This window comes from Bubalus kerabau, chromosome 8, assembly GCF_029407905.1.
Source record: "Bubalus kerabau isolate K-KA32 ecotype Philippines breed swamp buffalo chromosome 8, PCC_UOA_SB_1v2, whole genome shotgun sequence".
NCBI lineage: Eukaryota > Metazoa > Chordata > Mammalia > Artiodactyla > Bovidae > Bubalus > Bubalus kerabau.
The window spans coordinates 63,887,328-63,901,701 of NC_073631.1; the positions used below are offsets into that span (position 1 = coordinate 63,887,328).

The 14,374-nt window shown below is 42.3% G+C and overlaps 1 protein-coding gene across 1 annotated transcript in view; it reads left to right on the forward strand.

Moving 5' to 3' along the window:
* The window catches only part of AOAH (acyloxyacyl hydrolase), a 184,338-nt gene that overhangs the window by 68,754 nt on the left and 101,210 nt on the right, over positions 1-14,374 (forward strand). Inside the window, exons 7-9 of the mRNA XM_055590397.1 lie at positions 10,274-10,334; positions 11,409-11,479; positions 12,350-12,398. Of these exons, the coding sequence (XP_055446372.1) occupies positions 10,274-10,334; positions 11,409-11,479; positions 12,350-12,398 (181 nt within the window). The remainder of the gene's footprint in view (positions 1-10,273; positions 10,335-11,408; positions 11,480-12,349; positions 12,399-14,374) is intronic.

The window sequence follows — 14,374 nt, forward strand, 5'->3', positions numbered from 1 at the left end:
TGCCATCCAACCATCTCATCCTCTGTCGTCCCCTTCTCCTCCTGCCCTCAATCTTTTCCAGCATCAGGGTCTTTTCAAATGAGTCAGCTCTTTGCATCAGATGGCCAAAGTACTGGAGTTTCAGCTTCAGCTTCAGCCTCAGTCCTTCCAATGAACACCCAGGACTGATCTCCTTTAGGATGGACTGGTTGGATCTCCTTGAAGTCCAAGGGACTTTCAAGAGTCTTCTCCAACGCCACGGTTCAAAAGCATCAGTTCTTCGGCGCTCAGCTTTCTTTTGGTCCAACTCTCACGTCCACACATGACCACTGGAAAAACCATAGCCTTGACTAGACGGACCTTTGTTGGCAAAGTAATATCTCTGCTTTTTAATATGCTATTTAGGTTGGTCATAACTTTCCTTCCAAGGAGTAAGCGTCTTTTAATTCCATGGCTGCAATCACCATCTGCAGTGATTTTGGAGCCCCCAAAAAAGAAGTCAACCACTGTTTCCACCGTTTCTCCATCTATTTGCCATGAAGTGATGGGACCGGACCAGATGCCATGATCTTAGTTTTCTGAATGTTGAGCTTTAAGCCAACTTTTTCACTCTCCTCTTTCACTTTCATCAAGAGGCTCTTTAGTTCTTCTTCACTTTCTGCCATAAGGGTGGTGTCATCTGCATATCTCAGGTTATTGATATTTCTCCCGGCAATCTTGATTCCAGCTTGTGCTTCCTCCAGCCCAGTGTTTCTCATGATGTACTCTGCATAGAAGTCAAATATGCAGGGTGACAAAATACAGCCTTGACGCACTCCTTTTCCTATTTGGAACCAGTCTGTTGTTCCATGTCCAGTTCTAACTGTTGCTTCCTGACCTGCATATAGGTTTCTCAAGAGGCAGGTCAGGTGGTCTGCTATTTCCATCTCTTTCAGAATTTTCCACAGTTTATTGTGATCCACACAGCCAAAGGCTTTGCCATAGTCAATAAAGCAGAAATAGATGTTTTTCTGGAACTCTCTTCCTTTTTCCATGATCCAGCGGATGTTGGCAATTTGATCTCTGGTTCCTCTGCCTTTTCTAAAACCAGCTTGACCATCTGGAAGTTCACAGTTCACATATTTCTGAAGCCTGGCTTGGAGAATTTTGAGCATTACTTTACTAGCGTGTGAGATGAGTGCAACTGTGTGGTAGTTTGAGCATTCTTTGGCATTGCCTTTCTTTGGGATTGGAATGAAAACTGACCTTTTCCAGTCCTGTGGCCACTGCTGAGTTTTCCAAATTTGCTGACATGTTGAGTGCAGCACTTTCACAGCATCATCTTTCAGGATTTGAAATAGCTCCACTGGAATTCCATCACCTCCACTAGCTTTGTTCGTAGTGATGCTTTCTAAGGCCCACTTGACTTCACATTCCAGGATGTCTGGCTCTAGGTGAGTGATCACACCATCATGATTATCTAGGTCATGAAGATCTTTTTTTTACAATTCTTCTGTGTATTCTTGCCACCTCTTCTTAATATCTTCTGCTTCTGTTAGGTCCATACCATTTCTGTCCTTTATTGAGCCCATCTTTGCATGAAATGTTCCCTTGGTATCTCTAATTTTCTTGAAGAGATCTCTAGTCTTTCCCATTCTGTTGTTTTCCTCTTTTCTTTGTACTGATAGCTAAGGAAGGCTTTCTTATCTCCCCTTGCTATTGGTTGGAACTCCACATTCAAATGGGTATATCTTTCCTTTTCTTCTTTGCTTTTCCCTTCTCTCCTTTTCACAGCTATTTGTAAGGCCTCCTCAGACAGCTATTTTGCTTTTTTGCATTTCTTTTTCTTGAGGATGGTCTTAATCCCTGTCTCCTGTACAGTGTCATGAGCCTCCGTCCATAGTTCATCAGGCATTCTGTCTATCAGATCTAGTCCCTTAAATCTATTTCTCATTTCCACTGTTAATTGTAAGGAATTTGATTTAGGTCATACCTGAATGGTTAAGTGGTTTCCCCCACTTTCTTCAATTTAAGTCTGAAATTGGCAATAAGGAGTTCATGATCTGAGCCACAGTCAGCTCCCGGTCTTGTTTTTGCTGACTGTATAGGGCTTTTCCATCTTTGGCTGCAATGAATATAATCAATCTGATTTCAATGTTGGCCATCTGGTAATGTTGGGACCACTCTAATGACCTCCTAAAGGAAATCAGTCCTGAATATTCATTGGAAGGACTGATGCTGAAGGTGAAGCTCCAACACTTTGGCCACCTGATTCAAAGAACTGATTCATTGGAAAAGACCCTGATGCTGGGAAAGATTGAAGGTAGGAGGAGAAGTGAATGACAGAGGATGAGATGGCTGGATGGCATCATCGACTTGATTAACATGAGTTTAGCAAGCTCTGGGAATTGGTGATGGACAGGGAAGCCTCGAGTGCTGAAGGTCCATGGGGTGACAATGACTGAGTGACTGAACTGAACTGAACTAATAACCTCATCCAAACTTAACATCTGCAAACATCCTCTTTCCAAGTAAGTTCCCATTCACAGGGACCAAGGGTTAGAACCTCAACAGCTCTCTTTGGTGAACACAGTTGAGCCCACAACAGAGGCACTTTTCCTATGTTCCTCCATCCTTCATCTCATCAGCTTCATGGAAGCTAAAGCCACTGAACAGCCCCCAGTCTGCTTTGAAAGTATCTCAGGAGAAGAGAAGGCTGTGCTTCTGACCCACATTCAGAACCTCTTAGTTTGAAAACTTTTCCTGGTTCATCTGCCCACATGAGTTCCTGTAAGCCAGCTGTGCAAAGTGCTGGCCTAGATCCCGGAAACAGTTATCAACACTGCTTTTCATGAATAGAGGTGGAGGTGGACAGCATCAGGATATGAGGAGTGGAGGGGGACTATCAGACATGAAAGAAGATGCTGGGAGGCTGAGAGACAGCCAGGTCCCTAGGTCCCCGGGCCCCTGATCATTTCATCATACCTAGCTCTTGTTGAATTGAGACTCCTGTCTCCTCCTTGCTGAAATCATCATTACATTTTCTGTGTCAAACGTGGGCCTGCAGGACCAAAATGACATCTCTGCAGTTGAACCACCTTTGAAACACTGAATTCAAGAGCATCTGTGGCCAGAGATTTTCCTGGCCCAATTTAAACGGGAAATTCTTTTTATGAAAAAGCAATATGTTTTTCTTCTTCTAAAACATTGTGCTTCTAGTATAATTCATACCAGGTCACAATTTATTCAGTGCTGTTTGGTTTATAAAGCACATTTATATGCAACCTCATTTATTCTTCAAATAACCTGTGGCTCAGTGATAATAAAGACAAGGAAGAATAACCCAGTACTGTCTCTTTACCAAGAACTCTTGTAAATGAAGCTCTGTTAGCTGACCCCATTTTTGTCCCCATTTTTAAATATGTAAAGTTATTTTCCCCAAGTCACAGAACTAGTCATGGATACATATGATATTTGGACCCAGAACCACTACACTGTCTGTCCCTTGACCCTGAGCCCCACTTTCAGATGAACAAGTTGGTTCTAGTTCATTTAATGCCTGATCCACTAACACAGTCAGCAGGTAGTAAAGACAAGACCTACATGTCTTGTACTGCATTAACCCTTCCATAAAATCCCCTCCAATAAGAATGCCTTTCCTGCTCCTTGCCTCTCCCTGTGCCCTGCTGTTTGTTCTAATGCCTTCAAAATGCAATGGTGGCCTCTCCACCCATGGTAAGAAGTTTTCCAGCTCCCAGCCTGTCTTCAGCCACGTAGCTAGCCTCCTCGGTACCCCGCGCTCCCCGGCACTTGCTCCTGCACCCTGTTCTTCCCTGGCTGCTTCCCCATCAGTCTCCCACACCTACCAACAGCTTTTGAAGAGTGAGGAAACCATTTCTTGGTCAACTTTTTAGCCCTGGTCCCTACCACAGTGCTTGACCTCAGTAGGGACTCAGTGAAGAAACAAATGAATAAACAAAGAAAAAACACTAATTTATTAGAGACACAAATGTGTAGGATACCAGGCATACCTTGGGGCAACCAACGATTTTGTTGTTTTGTTCTGATCAGAATTCACAGTGCCTATACACTGCCTAATTTTTTTTTATTCCAGCAATGGTGAGTCAGGAGGGTCCCCTCTTAATATCGATAATTTATTCTTTTTATTGAATTGCCAAATGCTTAAGCCCACCTATGTATTATTTCACATAAATTCACACAGGCTATCATATCCTGTGTTAATTGCATTTTTATTTCATCGTTCTTGGCTTTTTTCCTTTGTTCCTTCTTGCTTTTGCCCCGCTCTTGCCACTCACCTTAGTCCCTATCCCCACCACACAGTGAGCCACATAAACATGTCAGGATGTGTCTTTCCATGGTTTGCTCTGCTTTCGCTGCATCTTACAGAGATGCATGTAACACATGCACGTGCAGAGGAAACAGAGCCCCTCTGACCCGACACTGCTGCCTGGGATTCAAATGTGAGGCAGATACTCATGGATACTTTCTTTTCCCTAGTTTTCTTTTGTCGTAATGCCCCAGTTTCATGACACAGTTTTAGGCGTTTTGAGCTTGAATAGCTCAATATTATGTAACGAATAACATTCAGCTGCAGTCACAATTGCTCACTGGGTCAAGCTTGTCAGCCAGACCCCAGGCAAAGGGCAGGAGCAGCAAGCAGGTGATCAGCTGCACCAGCCAAGGTGATAACTGGAGTTCTAGGTATCTTCACTGTAAGTTTTCTGTTTTAAACATCTTTGCTGCCACAAACATTAGTTTCACCATATAACTAATTAGCCATGAGGCTAATTACACAATTAAAGAGGCTTTATTACTAAATACAAAATATCTGAATATATTTAAAGGGTGAAAAGTGAAAGTCAGTCATGTCCAACTCTTTGCAACCCCATGGACTGTAGCCTACCAGTCTCTTCCATCCATGGGATTTTCCAGGCAAGAGTACTGGAGTGGGTTGCCATTTTCTTCTCCAGGAGATCTTCCCAACCCAGGGATTGAACCCGGGTCTCCCACATTGTAGGCAGATGCTTTACCATCTGAGCCACCAGGGAAGTCCATTTAAAGGGTGCATAGATTTAACGGCACTACTGTGCAGATGAGTGACCTTATTCTGTGACTTGTGCCTGAGCACTTGTCTTCCAGGTCTTTCATTCTTGGTGTTTTACACAATGATTCGCCTCCTCATTCAGCATCACAGTTTTTCTTTTTGCTAAAATTTCTTCCTTTGTTAGAGGAGGTATCAACTTCCAAATACTAGGATGTGTATTTATACCCAAGTTTTGTATTGCATCCCATCCCTGTGTTTTTGCCTAGAAAGGAGCCTGGTGGGCTACAGTCCATGGGGTTGCAGGAGTCGGACACCTCTGAGCACACACACATTTGTATTGTGTTAGGAAAGCCTCTATACTGTTGTGTGATCCTGGCATCTTGTCACATGTCTGTTGATAAACATTCCAGAGGTTTATGGGAAATGTGAGCTCAAACCTGCAATTTTTCAGGCGCTCAGCCTCTTTCTCCTCTACTGCAGTGTGTTTAGAAATAAGAAACTGGCTCTTCGGGCAAATCATCATCATTTGTCATGATTTTTGTATGATACATATCAAAACAAACTATCAACCAGTCATTTTACCTTTTATGGCAAAATTGTCTTATGGCCAATTAGTTACACAGTGAGAATGTTTGTAACAAACATGCTTGCTGTGAAGGTACTTACAGCAAAGAAGTTTACGGTAAAATTATCTAAAAACAACGGGCGTGCATAACTGGATTGGACATTGTATGGCTGGGAACCTGAAAATCTGAAGAGAATCCATGGGTTGAATTGGGGATATATCCAGAAACTAAAATGTCATAAGAGCAGACAACTTAGGCCTGTTTGCCCAGTCCTAGAAGCCACCCTTGGAATAGCTGTTAGCACTGTGCATAATAAAGAAAAGAGCTAATATTTTGTGAATACTTATCACATGCTTGGCACAGGTCTTCCTTGCTTCACATGTAACAACTCATTTAGTCTTTGCAACAGTCCAAGGAAGCAGGTACTGACATTGACCCCATTTACAAATGAGCCAACAGATGTAAAAATGATGAAATAATTTGCCTTAAGGTTATGTACAGCAGACCTGAGATTCAAATCCAAGGAGTCTAATTTCAGAACCTAGAGCTATGTTAAAGGGCTTCCCATATTTTTCCTTCCTACTAGAATGCCTGTCACAAAATTACTTGCTTTGAAAATGCTTTCTAATCCTTTAACTTTCTCCTTAAGATTGCCTCCTTCCCTGTAGAGAGGGAAATGTCTTCCCTCTGCGTGCACAACCCTTTTAGAGAATTTTCTCCATAGCACTGTAGCTATCTATTAATGCATTGTTTTCCCCACCCAACACTGAGTTCTTCTAGCATAGGAAATGTATCTAATACTCATCCTTAATATCTAATATGATGTCTGGCACATGGTAGGGACTTCAAAAATAGCTATGGAATGAATGAATGAATATTTCGGCATACAACCAGGTACCTCTAAGGATACACAATGTTTCAAATTTATATACAATTTTGCAGAAGCAATGATAGTAAAAGTCAACAATGCTTTATCCAAAACCTTGGAGCCAGATGTAATTTGGAATTCAGAATTTCCCAGATTTTAAGAAAGTGACATATCATGCGTATACTATAACTCCCCACACTCACACTCTTAGCACTCCTGATTAAACACATTTATATTTCAGCAGTGAAATATATGGATAGTCATATTAAGTAGGGTATAGGTTATGAATTGCCTTAGATTGGTTTAGGTCAAATTTTGCCATCAAATAAATTAGCTTCAACATTGAAAATAAGAAACCACTCTTGGTTTTCAGGACTGTTTGGATATGCAGGCTATGAATAAGGGATTGTGGAGTTTATGTAAATTACAACTTATGAGATTTAGGATGGCCAATTTACCCATGCATGTCTAGAATGTATGGTTTTGGTTAGTTACTTTGAGCCTTTAAAATAAACAAGTAAAGGTTAATTTAATGACCAAACGTTCTAATTCTAGAAATAACTCATTGTTCCTTCCTTCAAGGACAAACTCTCACCCCAAAGGTGGCAAAGGTAGAAGGAGATAGTTTTGGCATCATTGAGAGAGACCTTTTACCCAGTGCTTTTTCTCAGATTGATAATATGGCTGTGTGGATTTATTCATCCTCTCTCTCCTCCCTACCCCATCCCTCTCCCTCCCACTCTTCCTCTTATTCTTTCTCTTGCTCTGTGTCTTTCCTCCTTTTCTCAACTAGGAGCCTAAAACAGCTATCCAAAAGGTCAAATACATACATAGGAGAACTTTACCTATTCTTACAGGGCATGTCATCTGCAAGAGATCTGTAAAGTGGACTTCCAGTGGCTGCACCATCCCAGAGCTCCTAAGACAGGCTCCACACCACCAGTTAGGCTCCATGCTTGCTCTGGCTGAATTCGCTAGCCTTGAGACTCTCAGAACTGCTGAGAAGCTCTTGATTCAGAAGACCATTTACTAAAACCTATAAGGGAGCATGGAGAAGGCAATGGCACCCCACTCCAGTACTTTTGCCTAGAAAATCCCATGGATGGAGGAGCCTGGTAGGCTGCAGTCCATGGGGTCACCAGAGGCGGACACGACTGAGCGACTTCACTTTCACTTTTCACTTTCATGCATTGGAGAAGGAAATGGCAACCCACTCCAGTGTTCTTGCCTGGAGAATTCCAGGGACGGGAAGCCTGGTGGGCTGCCGTCTATGGGGTCGCACAGAGTCGGACATGACTGAAGCGACGCAGCAGCAGCAGCAGCATAAGGGAGCATGTTACTCTCTCTACATTCTAAGCTCCAAGATGCTCCAAGTGCCATATGATGGCACTTGCCTGCTACTCTGTAAGTGATTCTCCTAAAGGGAAAACAGTGTTTGGCATTTGGAAGCTGGGGAAAGTCTGGTAGTGAGGACTTAGGGGAAATCCTGGCTCAAAGGAGGTATCTGTAGTTCTTGGCATTAACCGCTCGATCATCAACCACATCAATTACACCTGGCTCTTGAAGGGGAGTGACAACTAAATGCCTAACGGTTCTCAGATGAAGTGATTTAAAAGAGGAGAATCTTTTTTTTTTTTTTAAACTTTACAAAATTGTATTAGTTTTGCCAAATATCAAAATGAATCTGCCACAGGTATACATGTGTTCCCCATCCTGAACCCTCCTCCCCCCTCCCTCCCCACACCATCCCTCTGGGTCGTCCCAGTGCACTAGCCCCAAGCATCCAGTATCGTGCATCGAACCTGGACTGGCAACTCGTTTCATCCATGATATTTTACATGTTTCAATGCCATTCTCCCAAATCTTCCCACCCTCTCCCACAGAGTCCATAAAACTGTTCTATACATCAGTGTCTCTTTTGCTGTCTCGTACACAGGGTTATTGTTACCATCTTTCTAAATTCCATATATATGCGTTAGTATACTGTATTGGTGTTTTTCTTTCTGGCTTACTTCACTCTGTATAATAGGCTCCAGTTTCATCCACCTCATTAGAACTGATTCAAATGTATTCTTTTTAATGGCTGAGTAATATTCCATTGTGTATATGTACCACAGCTTTCTGATCCATTCATCTGCTGATGGACATCTAGGTTGCTTCCATGTCCTGGCTATTATAAACAGTGCTGCGATGAACATTGGGGTACACGTGTCTCTTTCCCTTCTGGTTTCCTCAGTGTGTATGCCCAGCAGTGGGATTGCTGGATCATAAGGCAGTTCTATTTCCAGTTTTTTAAGGAATCTCCACACTGTTCTCCATAGTGGCTATACTAGTTTGCATTCCCACCAACAGTGTAAAAGGGTTCCCTTTTTTCCACACCCTCTCCAGCATTTATTGCTTGTAGACTTTTGGATCACAGCCATTCTGACTGGTGTGAAATGGTACCTCATAGTGGTTTTGATTTGCATTTCTCTGATAATGAGTGATGTTGAGCATCATTTCATATGTTTGTTAGCCATCTGTATGTCTTCTTTGGAGAAATGTCTATTTAGTTCTTTGGCCCATTTTTTGATTGGGTCATTTATTTTTCTGGAGTTGAGCTGTAGGAGTTGCTTGTATATTTTTGAGATTAGTTGTTTGTCAGTTGCTTCATTTGCTATTATTCTCTCCCATTCTGAAGGCTGTCTTTTTACCTTGCTAATAGTTTCCTTTGATGTGCAGAAGCTTTTAAGCTTAATTAGGTCCCATTTGTTTATTTTTGCTTTTATTTCTAATATTCTGGGAGGTGGGTCATAGAGGATCATGCTGTGATGTATGTCAGAGAGTGTTTTGCCTATGTTCTCCTCTAGGAGTTTTATAGTTTCTGGTCTTACATTTAGATCTTTAATCCATTTTGAGTTTATTTTTGTGTATGGTGTTAGAAAGTGTTCTAGTTTCATTCTTTTACAAGTGGTTGACCAGATTTCCCAGCACCACTTGTTAAAGAGATTGTCTTTAATCCATTGTATATTCTTGCCTCCTTTGTCAAAGATAAGGTGTCCATATGTGCGTGGATTTATCTCTGGGCTTTCTATTTTGTTCCATTGATCTATATTTCTGTCTTTGTGCCAGTACCATACTGTCTTGATAACTGTGGCTTTGTAGTAGAGCCTAAAGTCTGGTAGGTTGATTCCTCCAGTTCCATTCTTCTTTCTCAAGATCACTTTGGCTATTTGAGGTTTTTTGTATTTCCATATAAATTGTGAAATTATTTGTTCTAGCTCTGTGAAGAATACTGTTGGTAGCTTGATAGGGATTGCATTGAATCTATAAATTGCTTTGGGTAGTATACTCATTTTCACTATATTGATTCTTCCAATCCATGAACATGGTATATTTCTCCATCTATTAGTGTCCTAAAAGAGGAGAATCTTAAGAAAAGACTTCTGTCCCAGAATGTGTAAAATGTGTAAAATCTCTAGTACTAAGTTCATTGACTGGACCAAAAATGCAGTCTCTTTTCCTGAGGACCTCAACAGCCATATCCCATGCCCTCTAAAACTTGAGTTCATTATATTTTACTTACCCATATAGGCCAAGTAAAATGTCAGAGAGAAAATCATTCTGTTGAGTGGCGAGTAGGAATAAACAATGTTGGGCTGGTACTCAATTTTATCTTTACTTTTTAAAATTTTATTTAGGCCCTTAATTTTATTTTTAGAATGGGGTTTTGTTAAGTAAACTCAACACAGTCATATCTAAACATGTCTGTATTTATTTTCACAAACACGCTTTCTTTTTTCTTAGCTCACAAGTGTTTCATTTTCTTTCTTCTAGAACTATACAAAATTCTGTGCCATTCAAAGATGCCGATTCAGACAAATATAGTGATTTCCCAGTAAGTATTGTTAAGAGTAACCAGACGTTCAGTAAATATTGCATTGCTTCCTATAAATTTCTTTCCTTTAATAAGACAAGATTGAATGCCATTTGAATGTATTATTAATTTGATAATACACCATTTTATAATGTTTATATACCTTTATGCTATCTCCACATGGACCATCAAAGTGGATCTTAGTCCTAGACTGTTTTCATTTCCTGAAGCCATTCCCAGCTGGAATTCTCCATGGGGATAACAGTTATCTTGAAAACATGTTATGAATTATTTTCAAAATTCTTAAATATATTTTAACTTACTTTTTAAAAGTGTATATGTGTGTGCACATGTTTGATTTAGAACAGTTAGGATATCATAATATTCTCTGTGAAATTCAACAAGCAAGTAACAGATGTCACAAACTTTCCAAAGTTGATGGGATCTCAGATACTCTACGTGGCAATTCGAGCAATAAAAGCATTGTTTGACATCATCGTGGCTCTTAATCCTTTTGAATCAGACATGTCAAAAATATAATAAATCCATGCAAGTAACCAGTTTGGCTAGAGTTTTTAATTATTCAGTAAATTATTAATCGTTGGACAAAATAAACCAATTGCTTTGGGGCTGAGAAGGTTGATGATTAATAGAGAAAGTTCAGGGAGTTGGATGGCCCTGCTGTGTGTGGAAGTACACATAGACACATACACATGAACACACATGTACACACAGACACGCGTGTGTGAAACATGCATTTTCATAACCACCCATGTGAATGTACACATGCTCACGTATTTGCAAATTCACACAGGTGCACCCCCATGCTGTCACATGTTGGCACCCACACAACAGCACACACACACACACATGCATGGTACACCTGTGATTGGCCCTGGCACCATATTATATTTCACCTCACTCGGGAGGTCGTAGCATATTCACCTTAATTTTCTTACTGATCTCTGGTGTTCCAGACTATATTTGAATTTGAAACTGCAGATGTCAATACCCCTCTGACAGCTCAGACTGGCCTTCACTGTGGACAACATCAGAGCAGAACTGACCCTTCCTGTGTGTGCTCTTCACTTTCAGACACTGAGGGGCTTTTACTGGCGAGGGAGAGATTGCAACGACAGCAACAAGATGGCGTACCCAGGCAGAAGGTAACGGTCTCTGCTCATCACTGATTTTGAAAATTACCTTCTGAAAAGGAGGCGGGAGGCATGATTATCTCCTCCAGCCTAGGGGATTCGTGCTTACAGAGAGAAGGGACCTCCGTGTCCTCACTGAAGTAAAACTCAACGAAAAAAAACAGTAATTGTTCATTTTATTGCCCCCCAAAATGCTCATCGAGCATTGCCAAGCACTCTGCATCATGCTGCATGGTAAACAAATAGAAATACGAGTTTACAGTCTAGTGGAAGAAACAAGTGAGCAGACAGGTTATTGTGGACATTTATCCATCCGCCTGCTCGAGCTCTACAGGCAGCCCTGGGCCCAGAAACAGTAGCCTTTTCCACCAAGAGTAAGGCAAGGACGGCAGGGAGTGGAGCCGGTTTCATTTTAGTCCCAGGGTGATGTTCAGCCAATCACATCTCAGAACTCAGACTGGATATGCCAGCCTTCATCTTAGCTGAGACTACAGTGCGGAAGCATTAACCAGATGTTTGGGACTTTAGAGGCGTAACTTTAATGGTGTCGCCTGTCTGAAGAAAATAGACTGCAGATGTGTTCATTACGCTCATCAGCACCATTACCCAACAACACCACCCATGAATGTAGTCAGTTATGAAAAAGGCTGCATTTGGTCCCCAGCTCCCAGCAAATACCCAAAGCCAAGAGAATGACAAAGAGGCCGAGTAAGGGTTCTGTGGGCCACAACACACAATGGTGTGTGGCATTTTCCCTTGAAGAACCTGTTGGGCATCAGTGACACTTGGTGTAGCCCTCATTGATTCATTCCTTCATTTGTGAAGCTGACATTCAGAGTGATAAATATATGCTGAAGACTAATGTGGCTGTCCTCTCTGTAGGCCAGACAACTGGGACTCGTATCAAGATTCAAACTGTAACGGCATTTGGGTAAGCAACTAAATTCAGACTTAACCCTATTCTCTGGCTTTCTGCCCTCCTTACAAGCCCATTGCCTGTTTGCTTAGTCAGACCTGAGGAAGAAGATAAGATGGTAGGCTAAGGCAGCTCTCTTTCTGCTGTTTGAAAGAGGGGCATAGAATCCAATCACACGTGAAAAGTGCCAGTGATGTAATGAGAGCTGAGGCTCTCTCAGTCACAGCCACTGTAAGTCTTGTTTAAGGTCACTCACATCTAACCCCTTGGTTCTGTCTGAAACAGGGTGAAATTAAGCGAATTGTGGTGTTAGCAAACTTTTTACAGCAACCCAAACAGCTGGTGCAGCAAATCACATGCTGTCACCGTTTCATTGCAGCCATTTTTATCCTGTTTCATAAGGCTAGCCAGGCAGAGTGGAAATTACCTGTAGTTTCCCCACTACCTACATCCCGAAGCATCTATGCTGTTACCCTGGTTCCTTATGAATAATAGCTAAGTAGCTTCCAGTAGAGAAAAGGGAAGGAAGGAGAAAAGCCAAACACTTATCTGAGTACAGTAATGGCAGCAAATCTAAATTTTGTGAGGTCTTGAACTTACAGGATTTGAGGGGTCCTCACCCACTCCAGTGTTCTTGCCTGGAGAATCCCAGGGACGGGGGAGCCTGGTGGGCTGCCATCTATGGGGTCGCACAGAGTCGGACACGACTGAAGCGACTTAGCAGCAGCAGCATGAAGGAAAAAGTATACCAAATACAAAATCAAGTATAAAAGTATGATTAACTAGAATGATAAAAGAAATCTTAACAAATTCCTGGAGTCTTGGAAATTCAGGTCCCTTTCTTTTGAGATCTCTTTTCCAATTTACCAGGAGTGCTTAAGTGGAAACATGGTTCTGACTGCAACCAGACTCCTCTCCACCTAGAACACTCTACAGCTCCCAGCTGCTCCCAGCACTCACACAGGCAGGGACCATACAAACAAGAGGCCTTGAAGTTTAAGATTCCACCCCACTCCAGTCCTCTTGCTTGGAAAATCCCATAGATGGAGGAGCCTGGTGGGCTGCAGTCTATGGGGTCGCTGAGGGTGGGACACGACTGAGCGACTTCCCTTTCACTTTTCACTTTCATGCATTGGAGAAGGAAATGGCAACCCACTCCAGTGTTCTTGCCTGGAGAATCCCAGGTACAAGGGAGCCTGGTGGGCTTCCGTCTATGGGGTCGCACAGAGTCGGACACAACTGAAGCGACTTAGCAGCAGCAGCAGCAGGTTCAAGATAAATTGCCTCTGAATGGCTGCCTAATTTGCTTGGATGAAGAGGAGAAAGTTTCTGTAAATAGTTTCTTCTCTCCAGGACACTGATGGTCTGTTGTTTCTGGGATGTGGAGAGCAAGACAGATTGTACCCCAGTATAGCCCACCCACCCACCCTATCATTAGTCAAATTGCCTTCTCATGAGGAGGGGAAGACATCACCCCTAGTCTTAAGGTATGGAGGTGTCAGGATCCCTAAGGCAGCTCTTGTTCTGTTAGAGTCAATCTTAGCCGTCCTGTTGGATGACACAGAGGTTATTAGTATGTGAAGCTCCTATCTTGGTTCCATGACCCCATCCCTGCCTCTGACGTGTGACCCCACCTACATATGGAAGGCCAATAAGAGACAGTGCTCAATTCAGTTCAGTTCAGTTGCTCAGTCGTGTCTGATCCTTTGCAACCCCATGAATCACAGCACGCCAGGCCTCCCTGTCCATCACCAACTCCTGGAGTTCACCCAAACCCATGTCCATCAAGTCAGTGATGCCATCCAGACATCTCATCCTCTGTCATCCCTTTCTCCTCCTGCCCCCAATCCCTCCCAGCATCAGAGTCTTTTCCAATGAGTCAACTCTTCGCATGAGGTGGCCAAAGTATTGGAGTTTCAGCTTTAGCATCAGTCCTTCCAAAGAACACCCAGGACTGATCTCCTTTAGAATGAACTGGTTGGATCTCCTTG